The sequence below is a fragment of the Callithrix jacchus genome, chromosome 18, assembly GCF_049354715.1.
Source record: "Callithrix jacchus isolate 240 chromosome 18, calJac240_pri, whole genome shotgun sequence".
NCBI lineage: Eukaryota > Metazoa > Chordata > Mammalia > Primates > Cebidae > Callithrix > Callithrix jacchus.
The window spans coordinates 50,253,029-50,266,014 of NC_133519.1; the positions used below are offsets into that span (position 1 = coordinate 50,253,029).

General features: G+C 35.5%; 1 protein-coding gene across 3 annotated transcripts in view; it reads left to right on the forward strand.

The window, feature by feature from the left end:
• RO60 (Ro60, Y RNA binding protein) overlaps nucleotides 1-12,986 on the forward strand; it is a 29,455-nt gene that overhangs the window by 7,830 nt on the left and 8,639 nt on the right. For all 3 annotated transcript variants that reach the window (XM_008985121.5, XM_008985119.5, XM_078355153.1), the window contains exons 2-8: nucleotides 1,136-1,736; nucleotides 6,458-6,678; nucleotides 7,134-7,280; nucleotides 7,567-7,704; nucleotides 11,307-11,423; nucleotides 12,056-12,169; nucleotides 12,731-12,877. In XM_008985121.5, coding sequence (XP_008983369.1) covers nucleotides 1,157-1,736; nucleotides 6,458-6,678; nucleotides 7,134-7,280; nucleotides 7,567-7,704; nucleotides 11,307-11,423; nucleotides 12,056-12,169; nucleotides 12,731-12,877 — 1,464 coding nt within the window. In that variant the 5' untranslated portion in view covers nucleotides 1,136-1,156. The remainder of the gene's footprint in view (nucleotides 1-1,135; nucleotides 1,737-6,457; nucleotides 6,679-7,133; nucleotides 7,281-7,566; nucleotides 7,705-11,306; nucleotides 11,424-12,055; nucleotides 12,170-12,730; nucleotides 12,878-12,986) is intronic.

Genomic DNA, 12,986 nt, shown 5'->3' on the forward strand with positions numbered 1-12,986 from the left:
AATTTATAAGCAGGGCAGTTTCGGGTAACTCAGTGATGTTAAGGACCCACGTTCTTTCTGTTTTTTTTCTGTTCTGCCGTCTTTATATATTGGTGCGCCCTCTTAAACTGGCTTCTCTCAAAGTCTCAAGATGGTTGTTAACACTCCAGGCATCACTTGCAAATGAAAATGTCAGATGGCAGAAAAGGGAACATTTCTTTTTAAGAGCCTTAGCCCACTTTTAAGCATGAAGAACACCTCAAAAGTGTTCTCAGCTTATTTATCATGTCATACTGGCCAGAGTGATAACACATGCCCAACTGCCTATACCAGTCATGTGGCAAGGAGAGCACCATGATTATTGGGCCTGGGTCCAGCAGCAGCAGCATTACCCGGGAACTTGTGATAAGTATACACGCTTAGCCCTCACTGCAAACTGAATTATGAAAGAAACACTGGGCAGTGCTTGAGAGGGTGCTGACCCACCAATCTGTGTTTCAATTAGTACTTCAAGTAATTTTGATGTACACTGAGTTTGTAAACCACTGGCTTAGAGCAATAAAGATCCATCCCTTGGGGCTAGGGAAGGGCCTAGCCTCCTTTGAAGGACATGAGGCCAAGAAGAGAAGAGAGAATGGGGAAGAATGAATGTTAGATAGGCAGCCAAAAAATGTTGACACAGTTCTTCTAGGAGTATGATCTTTCAGCTACTGTTGCTGCCCTCCCTTCTTTTATTCTCTGTGTGGGCCTCAAGAGGCCATGCTGACCTACCTGCTAAATCTCTGAAGCAGCACACTGTATCTCAAAAATGTGACTCATTTGCTTTTGATTATCACACCACAGTGGCTATAATCTAGTTTGTTTGCTGTGAAGGACTTTTAGTTTCTTTAGATTATAAAAATATGAATGCAAAACAAAAACACTTTAAAAACTTAAGATTATCAGTAGTCATTTCAAAATACTCAAATATGTTTTTTTCTTTCTGCCTTTCCTGATTTTTCTTCAGGACATTTATATTGATTTTGTAGTAAGGGAAAACTATCGAACTTAAAAGATGTTTTTAAATTAATAACATTTCAATAAACCTACGTTTTGTTTTCCTTTTGTAATTTTATTGTGCCCATCTAGTTGTAATAACATTTTGCCTTTTTGATAGGTTTCCTTAAAGACAGGAAAAATGGAAGAATCTGTAAACCAAATGCAGCCACTGAATGAGAAGCAGATAGCCAATTCTCAGGATGGATACGTATGGCAAGTCACTGACATGAATCGTCTACACCGGTTCTTATGTTTTGGTTCTGAAGGTGGAACTTACTATATCAAAGAACAGAAGTTGGGCCTTGAAAATGCTGAAGCTTTAATTAGATTGATTGAAGATGGCAGAGGATGTGAAGTGATACAAGAAATAAAGTCATTTAGTCAAGAAGGCAGAACCACAAAACAAGAGCCTGTGCTCTTTGCACTTGCCATTTGTTCCCAATGCTCTGACATAAGCACAAAACAAGCAGCATTTAAAGCTGTTTCTGAAGTTTGTCGCATTCCTACCCATCTCTTTACTTTTATCCAGTTTAAGAAAGATCTGAAGGAAAGCATGAAATGTGGTATGTGGGGACGTGCCCTCCGGAAGGCTATAGCGGACTGGTACAATGAGAAAGGTGGCATGGCCCTTGCTCTGGCAGTTACAAAATATAAACAGAGAAATGGCTGGTCTCACAAAGATCTGTTAAGATTGTCGCATCTTAAACCTTCCAGTGAAGGTAAGCATAAGATCATTGGGAAGAGGGGTGGGTAAGGGATACCCAATGAATAGCACATTTGTATTTAATGTAAGACAGACATGTAATATTTTGCCTTTCATTCTCAAAACATACATTCATTCAAATATGTTTGATGCCTTGCTGGAATTACACACCCACCACAGGCCATTCAGACTTTAATAATCAAGAATCAGATGACAGTTTTGTAGGTTAATATTCTGAATCTTAAAATGCCAGTGTCCTAACTGGAATGCTCACCCAAGTGATTATGGACTGTGTAAGCAGGATGAGCAAGATCAAAAGTTGGAATAGGCAAAACAGCTCCTTGCCAGTAGGTGGCAGATGGCCATGCTGTACCCACCGCTCTAGCCCATTATTTTTTTCCCTCCCCATCATGTCTTCCAAGGATGTATTTTCTATGGAACCTAAACATACACTATATCAGTTACCTGATAGTGCTGAACTTAACAATTCAGGAAGTTAATTGTCTTCAGGCAGTTAGTCAGAGGACATAGTAACTTGGGGCAGTTTTTCCGTATCTGTGGATAGAGACTTTTGAGGAGTTACTTGGATCCATAGTAATTACTAGTCCTTTTAAGGGGAGAAATAAGGAAAACTCTTGGGGAGAAGTAAGACTGAAGTGTGAACTTCCACAAAAATCAACATGTCCAAAATTGGACTCTTTTTTTTTTTTTTTGGCACCAGAATTGAAACTTGAAAAGACATCCACTCAGAAGGGTGGATTCACATTTCAGTTCTGTAGCCTAAAGCCAAATAATTTAATCTGAGTTTCTGTACCTTCATCTATTAAAAGGAGGGTAAGGAGAATAAGCTTACAATTATTGTGATTAAATGTCCTAGCACCTAACATAATAGAAGTACACCGTTGGTTCTCTCTTCTTCCACACATATCTTTAAACACAGAATCTCTTAAGTAATTTTTAACTTAACATTTTTTGACTACAAATAGAATTTTTCAAATGAAATATAAACAATAAATTGCAAACATTAATATGTACAAGCATTTTATTTTGATTTTTTAAATTAGATTACATGTTTTAAAATAGTTGAATGATACAGAAACATATGACGCAGTCCTACCCTTCAAAAGAAATCACCGCCTATCAGCAGTCCCCAGTCTTTTTGGTACCAGGGACTAGTTTTATGGAAGAAAATTTTTCAACAAACAGTGGGGAGGGCAGGATGGTTTCAGAATGAAACTGTTCCACCTCAGGCATTAGGTTCACATAAGGAGAACGCCACCTAGATCCCTCACATGTACAGTTCACAGTAGTGTTCTCGCTCCTGAGACTCTAATGGCCGGCCACTGATCTGACAGGACATGGAGCTCACTCACCTGCTTCTCACCTCCTGCTGTACGGCCCAGTTCCTAACAGGCCCTGGACTGGTAACTGATACATAGCCTGGGAGTTGAGGACCCTTGCTGTATTTGATATGTTGTAATTTACTGCAGATTTTTCCTAAACATGTATTACTATGTTTCACTAAATTTTGTTATATGCCTTCTGTGTTTCAGTAAAAAGTATATTATTGCTATTTTTTTCAGGTCAGTAGAAGTAGTTGCATATATACTGTTTGTATGACTATTTAGCTAGTCTCTATTTGACAACAGTTGTTTCTGGTTTCTTATACTGTTACAAAAAATCTACAGTGAAAACACTTGCATAGAGTACATACTTTCATAATGGTTAAATCCACAAACAGTATGTGAAAGGGATCAGTGTACCCACATTTGAACACTGGCTGTTGTCATTATTTTTTAATCTCATCCAATAGAATGGTGAAAGATTCTATCTTGTTCTTTGAATTTCCATTTGTGGACAGAAGGTCATCTTTTTATGTGCTGATTTTGTATATATACACATATATATAATATACATATATGCATATATGTAAAATAGTTTATACTATTGTATCATAGCCTTTTATCCACTTAGTTACTGTCTTTTTAACTATTGATTGTGGTCACTATTCAATCAACAGATATTTATTTATTTTATTTGTTTATTTTGAGATGGAGTTTTGCTTTCGTTGCCCAGACTGGAGTGCAATGGCACAATCTAGGCTCACTGCAACCTTCACCTCCTGGGCTCAAGTAGTTTTTCTGCCTCAGCCTCCCAAGTAGCTGGGATTATAGTCATCTACCACCACACCCAGCTAATTTTTTTATTTTTAGTAGACACAGAGTGTCACGATGTTGGTCAGGCTAATCTCAAACTCCTGATTCAGGTAATCCGCCTGCTTCAGCCTTCCAAAGTGCTTGGACTGCAGGTGTGAACTGCCATGCCTGGCCCTCAGCAAATATTTACTGAGCACTACTATGGATAGACACTGTTCTAAGAACTTGGGGTTCATATTACAGGAGTTAATGATGTATTATTTATATATATTACATGCATTTTTCCTTCTGTTTTTTTTTTTCTTTGCCCTTTTTTTTGGTGGGGGGACATTTCTGGCACACTAAAGTTTGGAATTTTAATGTAATCAAACGTATCCACATCTTCATAGTTTTATGTTTTGTGTTAGGATTAGAAAGGCCCTTTCTGACCTAAAATATGTACCTATGGTTTTTTCCTAACATTTTCTTGGTTAAGAAACATTATTTTCTACGTTTAAATTTTTGATCCAAACATTTGATCAACGCAGGCATCCAGCTTTATTTATTTTTTGTTGAGATGGGTCATGGAAGTGTGAAGTGAGAACTAGACTAAGAGAAACACCTCCTGTTACTAGTTCTACGTGGACCAATGAGTTTCTGAACTTGTGAAAATAATTTTCTGTGCTTTGTTTTCTTGGTCTATATAATGAGGAATTAGTAGATGTCCCGTACACTTACTTCCACACATAGGATTCTTCAATTTGAAGTTGTGAGGGCAGAACTCATCATTGAAACCATGTTAGTAATAGCAGTAACAGGTTGGACATAGAGAATCCCTAGCGTTTCACAGTTTAAAAATTTGGAAAAACTCTAAGCTACAGAATTAATAATATTTTAATGCCTAAACTATAATATGTATTTATAACAGACAAAACAAGTCAAAATGTGTTTTAAGTAATCAGGTATGGTAATTTTAGATGATTTTGTACCAAAATCTGGAACATAGCAAGAGTCACAATACTTGAGAAGGTCCTGCACGTAACTAGTAACAGGCGGTCTTTCTTAGTCTAGTTCTTGCTTCACACTTCCATGACCTATCTCAGCAACTGGCCAGCACAATTACAGAACTAGGTAGGACAGACCTGCTTTAAGGGAGTTTTATTTTCACTGGAAAAGCAAAATAGAATATATATTCACATGAAACATTTACTCATTTAAGATGATTTTGTACCAAAATCTGGAACGTGGCAAGAGTCACAATACTTGAGAAGGTCCTGCATGTTAGTGTTAACTTTTCATCAAATTATTTAAATTAGAATTCAGAAATAACATTATAGGCTCAATCAGCAAAAAGATGTGTTTCATAATGGCCTGTATGATATTGTAGGGAAAAAATGAATTTTTTTGTCATTATCTTTAAAAATCAGAAAACCTAAAAACCTGTATTCTGGCTTTGCTTGAAAGTGAATTTTTTTCTTTTTGTAGCAATTAGTCAATACATGGCCACAGCACTTGTGAGGGCACACTCTCTCAGTCACCACATCCTAACACTCTCTATTGCATCACCATGGTGGTTTTTTTTTTTTTTTTTGAGATGGAGTCTCACTCTGTCACCCAGGCTGGAGTACAGTGCTGCGATCTTGGCCCACTGCAACCTCTGCCTCCTGGGTTCAGATGAGTCTCCTGTCTCAGCTTCCTGAGTAGCTGGTATTACAGGCATGTGCCATCATGCCCGGCTAATTTTCTTATTTTTAGTAGAGATAGAGTTTCACCATGTTGGGCACACTGATCTCGAACCCTAGACCACAGGTGATCCGCAGGATGCCTTGGCATCCCAAAGTGCTAGGATTACAGGCATGAGTCATGGCGCCTGTTCTCACTGTGTTGGTTTTCTTTCTTTATTTTGTATGCCCTTCCCTCATAGACGTTTTGGTTTTATAATCCAGTCCCTGCTGTTTTACAGAGGTGGTGAAACTAAGACCTAGAAAGATCACCATTTATTGGTAAAGTATAGGCTAGAACCCAGATTTTCTCACCCCTAATCAAAAGCTGTTTTCTCTTTCTTCTATTGGAAGAAATTATGGAAGGAATCAAAAAGTAACTGTCTTTTTTTTTTGGACCAGTAATACTTCTCATCTATTAAAACACAATGTAAAAGAACTTAACCTGCCTGTCCACTTCTTATTTCTGCTGTTTGTAAATATGTATATTTTATTCAACAGCAAAGAGAGACAAGTGAATATAATTAATATAATATTAATTGAGATCGATCTGGACTCTTGTGAATTGTTCTGAGATTATGGACCTAACACTTTCTAATGCTGGTATCTTTAAAAAGAAAAGAAAGAAAAGCCTCTGTAATAAAATGACTCAGGATACAGAAGGTTTTTTTACTCCAGCATCTCATATTTAAATAGTAATAATGGAATAAGAAAATTAATTCAACCCGTGTGCTGAATTGTTATATCATGGAAAGCAGCATTAAAGGTGTTAATTCCTGTGTATCTAGTTAGGTTGATTATATAATGCATTTTGAGGAAACATGTTCTATTTTTTTACTTGGTATTCCTGCATGCTTTTTCAATTCTTTGTCTTGTTAAAGGACTTGCAATTGTGACCAAATATATTACAAAGGGCTGGAAAGAAGTTCATGAATTGTATAAAGAAAAAGCACTCTCTGTGGAGACTGAAAAATTATTAAAATATCTGGAAGCTGTAGAGAAAGTGAAGCGCACAAGAGATGAGCTAGAAGTCATTCATCTAATAGAAGAACACAGATTAGTTAGAGAACATCTTTTAACAAATCACTTAAAGTCTAAAGAGGTGAGTGAATTACATGTTACAGCATGTGATTAAACATGAGTAATTTACTGTAGGTGTTAAAAGGATAAACTTGGGGTAACTGTATATTCTTTTAAAAAGAGAAATTATTTAAAATACATCTTGAAATTAATGTCTGTTTAAAACACCTATCATGATGTCCGATGTAATGTAAGTGGCATTTGTGTTAGTTTCACTCCAGAAAATGTGCCTTGCTAATTAAAAAATAATCATCTATGTATTTCCTTCATAAAATATACTGCACTTCCTTTTTCTAATGAAAAACAAGTTAGCTTATTTGATAAGCCTTGGCCTTAGACAAATTTTCATTCCGAAAGTACTCTGCACCCCAAATGAAAGCCTCAGAGACTATATTATGACTATTTATTGATATAGATATGTTATACTGATTTATTTTCCCTTAATTCCTGATATTTCTACCTATGTTACTGCAATAGGTATGGAAGGCTTTGTTACAAGAAATGCCTCTTACTGCATTACTAAGGAATCTAGGAAAGATGACTGCTAATTCAGTACTTGAACCAGGAAATTCAGAAGTATCTTTAGTATGTGAAAAACTGTGTAATGAAAAACTATTAAAAAAGGTAAGCATTATCAGTGTTCTTTCTTAGCTACTACTAAGTGAAAAAGTGGCTCGTAAATTTTAGAAATGGAGTCAGCACATTTTTAAGGTATTTTGAGACCTTTATCATACTGAATTGTATTATGGCTCTTATGCTTAAGTTGAATACATTTTCATTTTTCTCTTTTCTGTATGAAATACAGTAACACAATGTTGTTAGTTACAATAACAAAAATCTAACAAATATACATAATCGCTACTTTTTGCTAAAATTTTCTTTATATTTTCTTTTTTTTTTTTGTTTCTAGGCTTGTATACATCCATTTCATATTTTGATTGCATTAGAAACTTACAAGACAGGTCATGGGCTCAGAGGAAAATTGAAGTGGCGCCCTGATGAAGAAATTTTGAAAGCATTAGATACTGCTTTTTATAAAACATTTAAGGTAGTGATATGATTTTTGTTTTAAAACAAATGACTCGAGGCTTAATATCTTTTGTAATAATACATTTTAAAGGTATTATTAATAGTTTAATCATTTTTAATTAGATATTCATTTTTCTTTAGTTCATATGAAGTGGGTATATAATTAATACCGTAAGTTTGTAAGTATTTCTCTTTACCCTTGGGCAGCAACAAGCTAAAACAAAATACTAGCAACCAAATTCAGCAGCAAAATAAAAGGGTTATATACCATAACCAGGTGATACTTATCCCTAGCATGCAAGGATAGTACAACATGAAAACCAATCAATGTAATACATCACGTTAGTAGAATTAAATGACAAAAACAACATGATTATCTTACTGATGCAGAAAAAGCATTGGCAAATTTCAGCATTCCTTCATGATAAAAAATAAAACCACTGTATAGACTAGCAGTAGAAATGAACTTCCTCACCATGATAAAAGCCGGAGATTTTTAAAAAAATGTTTATACCTTATAGCTAATGTCATAATGGTGAGTGATTGTAAGGTTTTCCCTAAAATCAAGAAAAACACAAGGATGCCCAGTTTTTCCACTTTGATTCCACATAGTATTGGAAGTTCTAGTAATAAGGCAAGAAAATGAAATAATAAGAGACATTACAGTCAGAAAGAAAGAAGTAAAACTATCCTCAGATGCCATGATCTCGTATTTAGAAAACCCTAAAGAAACCCACACAAAACTACTAAAGTTAACAAATGAATTCAGCATAGTTTAGGGTATAAAACCAACATATAAAAAAATCAGTTGTATTTCGATATACTAGCAATGAACAATCCAAAAAAAGATATTAAGAAGACATTTCCATTTACAATAAAAGACAGGAGTAACTTTAAGAAGCTGCAAGACTTATACACTGAGAACCACAGAACACTGCTAAAAGAAATTAAGTTATGAATAAATAGAAGCACATCTGTGTTTAGCAGTTGAAAGACTTCATATTGTTACTAAGATGACAATACTATCCAAAGCACTAAATCTACAGATTTAATGCAGTCTCTTTCAAAATCCCAATGGCATGTTTTACAAAAATAGAAAAACCCACTCCAAAATTCCTAAGAAATTTCAAGTGACCCGAAATAGCCAGAACAGTCTTACAAAGAACAAAGCTGGAGGACTCCCTCTTCTGGCGTTCAATTACTAGAAAGCTGTAGTAATCAAAACAGTGTGGCAGTAGTAAAAGAATAAATACATAGACCAATGAAACTGAATAGAGAGTCCAGAAATGAAACCTTACATATATGCTCATTTGACTCTTTTTATTTTATTTTTTTCGAGACAGAGTCTCACTCTGACACCCAGTTTGGAGTGCAGTGGTGCAATCTCAGCTCACTGCAACCTCCACCTCCTGTTTTCAAGTGACCATACCTCAGCCTCCCAAGTAGCTGGGATTACTGGTGTGCACCACCACACTCAGCTAATTTATTCTATTTTTTTAGAGACGGGGTTTCACTGTGTTGGCCAGGCTGGTCTCGAACTCCTTGCCTCAAGTGATCCACCTACCTTGCCCTTCCAAAGTGCTGGGATTATAGACGTGAGCCGCCGCACTCAGATATCAGTTGACTTTTGGTAAGGGTGCCAAGATGATTCCATGGGGAAAGGATAATCTTCAACAAATGGTGTTGGGAAAACTGCATATCTACATACAAAAGAATGGAGTTGGACCATTATCTTACACCAAATACAAGAATTAGTTCAAAGTGGATCAGTCACCTAAATTCAAGAGCTAAACCTAGAAAACACCAACAACACAGGCAGTAAAAGAAAAAATAAATTGGACAGCATCAAACTTAAAGTTTTTATGTATTAAAGGATACTGTTAAGACATTTAAAAGATAATCTACACAATGGGAGAAAATATTTGCAGATCGTATATCCAATAAGAGCGTAATATCCAGAATATTGAAAGCCCCTCAAAGTCAGCAAAAGTACAAACAACCCAATTTAAAAATGGGCAGAGTACTTGAATAGACATTTTTCTAATGATACACAAATGAGTAATAAGAACATGAAAAGGGCCAGGTGCAGTGGCTCAAGCCTGTATTCCCAGCACTTTGGGAGGCCGAGATGGGTGGATCACCTGAGGTCAGTAATTCAAGACCAGCCTAGCCAGCATGGTGAAACCCCATCTTTACCAAAAAAAAAAAAAATACAAAAATACAAAAATTATTTGGGTGTGGTTGTGGGCACCTGTAATCTCAGCTACTTAGGAGGCTGAGGCAGGAGAATCTCTTGAACCCAGGAGGCAGAGGTTCCAGTGAGACAAGGTTGTGCCATTGCACTCCAACCTGGGCAACAAGAGCAAAACTGTCTCAAAAAAAAAAAAAGAAAAATACTCTAAACATCATTAATAATCAGAGAAATGCAAATCTAAACCACAGTATGACACCACTTCACGTCTAGTTGGATAGCTAATATTTTAAAAAGTGGAAAACAAGAATTGGGGAAGATGTGGAGAAATTGGGCCTGAAATGTATTTCTGGTGGGAATGTAAAATGGTAAAACAGTGCAGCCTCTTTGGGAAACAATTTGGTAGTTCTCAAAAGGTTAAACAGAGAATTTAACATACCATCCAGCAATTCCCTTTCTAGGTATATACCCAAAAAAATTTAAAATAGGCTTTCAAACAGATATTTGTATACCAATATTCACAGTAGCCAGGAGTTAAATGTATTCTTTTATTCTTTTTGATGCTATTGTAAACAGATGTTTTCTTAATTTTCTTTTTAGAGTTGTTCATTGGTAGTATATAGAAATACAACTGATTTTGATGAAAAACTCAAATGTTCATCGGCAGATGGATAAGCAAAATGTGGTATATACAATAGAATATTATTCAGCCTTAGAAAAGAATTAAATTTGATACGTGCTACACCATGGATAAACCTTGAAAACATTATACTATGTAAAATAAGCCACACAAACAAGGACAAGTATTGTAGGATTCCATTATATGAGGTATCTACAGTAGGCAAATTTATAGAGACCGAAAATGAAATAGAAGTTGCCAGGGGCTAGAGGGACACATGGGAATGGAGAGTTATATTTAATCGGTAAAGGATGTATTTGGGATGATGAAAACATTCTAGAAATAGATAGAGGGGATAGTTACGCAAATTGTGAACGTGCTTAATGCCACTGAATTCTACACTTAAAATTGTACATTTGTAAAAATGGTTAAAAAGGTCAAATTAATGTTATTTGTATTTTAACACAATAAAAATTTCTTACTAAAAATTCTAATTTTACTTCAATGAGGAAAGATTTTAAAAATAGGATGATAACTTCTTTAAGTAAAATTATTGAATAGGTTATTTCCTTTGTTTTACCTTTAAAAGCTAAGCATTTTTATTTATTATTATTTTTAAATTTTCAGTCATAGCAGCTATACCAGATGAGCATTTTAAAATAGTTGTCAATTGGTATATCAAAAATCTGAAGGCCTTTTATCTTAGAGTCTTTTTAATGTAAGATGACAAGTAAATATGATTTAGAAATTTAGTCTACTTATAATTTTTGTTATTGCTTTTAATGATTGTTTTATTTTGTTTTTGCTGTAGACAGTTGAACCAACCGGAAAACGTTTCTTACTAGCTGTTGATGTCAGTGCTTCTATGAACCAAAGAGTTGTGGGTAGTATACTCAACGCTAGTACAGTTGCTGCAGCAATGTGCATGGTGAGAACACCTAAGACAATTTTGCCACTCTAAAAACATGTTTACTATAGAGCAAAACTATAAGTTGGATAATGATTAAGAATTATGTTTTCACTTCTGTCATTTCAGCTTGTCACATTTTTGTGTAAAGCCTAAGTGTTAAGTGTGTTGAAAAGTATGCCTAAAGAACAGGCAGAATAGAAATTTTAATTTTTACAACAAAAGATTAAATATTAATGGTTTTTTTAAAGAAGTAGATAATGCTTAAAATGAAAACAAAAAAACTTAAAATTTTTTTTAAAGATAATGCTTATTTAGTGATATGAAGCGTAAAAGATTGGGAACTAATAGAGAATTTAGTTCTATCCTGACTGTCAGCGAATAATAAATCATAGGCAAACTTTTTAGCTTCTTTACTGGGGCTTTATTTCTTATCTAATAAAATGAGAATTGTATTTACTTCAAAGGATGATTGTGAAAGCCAGTTGTTTTTGTGAAGGTACTCTGAAAGCTGTACTGCTGTTACTGGATAGTCCTAAAACACACTGATAAAAAGTTACCTCAGTGTTTCTTTAAACATGAAGTTGGATAAAATTCACAATATGGTATTTCACCTCAAATTTGCTGAAAATTACTGCCATTGAATTTTTCAGGTTGTCACACGAACAGAAAAAGATTCTTACGTAGTTGCTTTTTCAGATGAAATGGTACCATGTCCAGTGACTACAGATATGACCTTACAACAGGTCTTAATGGCTATGAGTCAGGTAAGAAGCTGGGTGTGTGGTTATTTTTTTCTTTTCTTTTTTTTTGAGGTGGAGTCTCACTCTGTCACCAGGCTGGAGTGCAATGGTGCAATCTCGGCTCACTGCAGCCTCTGCCTCCCAGGTTCAAGCAATTCCTCTGCTTCAGCCTCTCAAGTAGCTGGGACTACAGGTGTGTGCCACCATGCCTAGCTAATTTTTTGTATTTTAGTAGAGATGGGGTTTTGCCATGTTGGCCAGGATGGTCTAGATCTGACTTCATGATCTGCCCGCCTCAGCCTCTCAAAGTGCTGGATTACAAGTGTGAGCCACTGCACTCGGCCCAGAAAGTGTGTTTTTTAAGTTTACATAACATGTATAATGATTTTATTTTGATGTCAAGTATTGTATTAATCTGTGAGAACAAAATTTTTTTTGTATCAATTTTCTCATGACAAGCACAAAAATCAAAAATATATATGCCGGCTTTGGGAAGGCTGTATATATTGGTGCTAAACAAAATGATACTGTAAAAACTAGTCTTTTTAGGATTTATTTATTATTCATGCTTTTGTTCCGAGCTAGATCCCAGCAGGTGGGACTGATTGCTCTCTTCCAATGATCTGGGCTCAGAAGACAAACACACCTGCTGATGTCTTCATTGTATTCACTGATAATGAGACCTTTGCTGGAGGTGTCCATCCTGCTATTGCTCTGAGGGACTATCGAAAGGTAAAACAAATTCTAATATGGTTCCTCACCCAAATAATATTTTAATACTTGGTTGGTTTTGTTTTGAGACATGACCTCGCTCTGTTGCTGAGGCTGGAGTGCAGTGGCT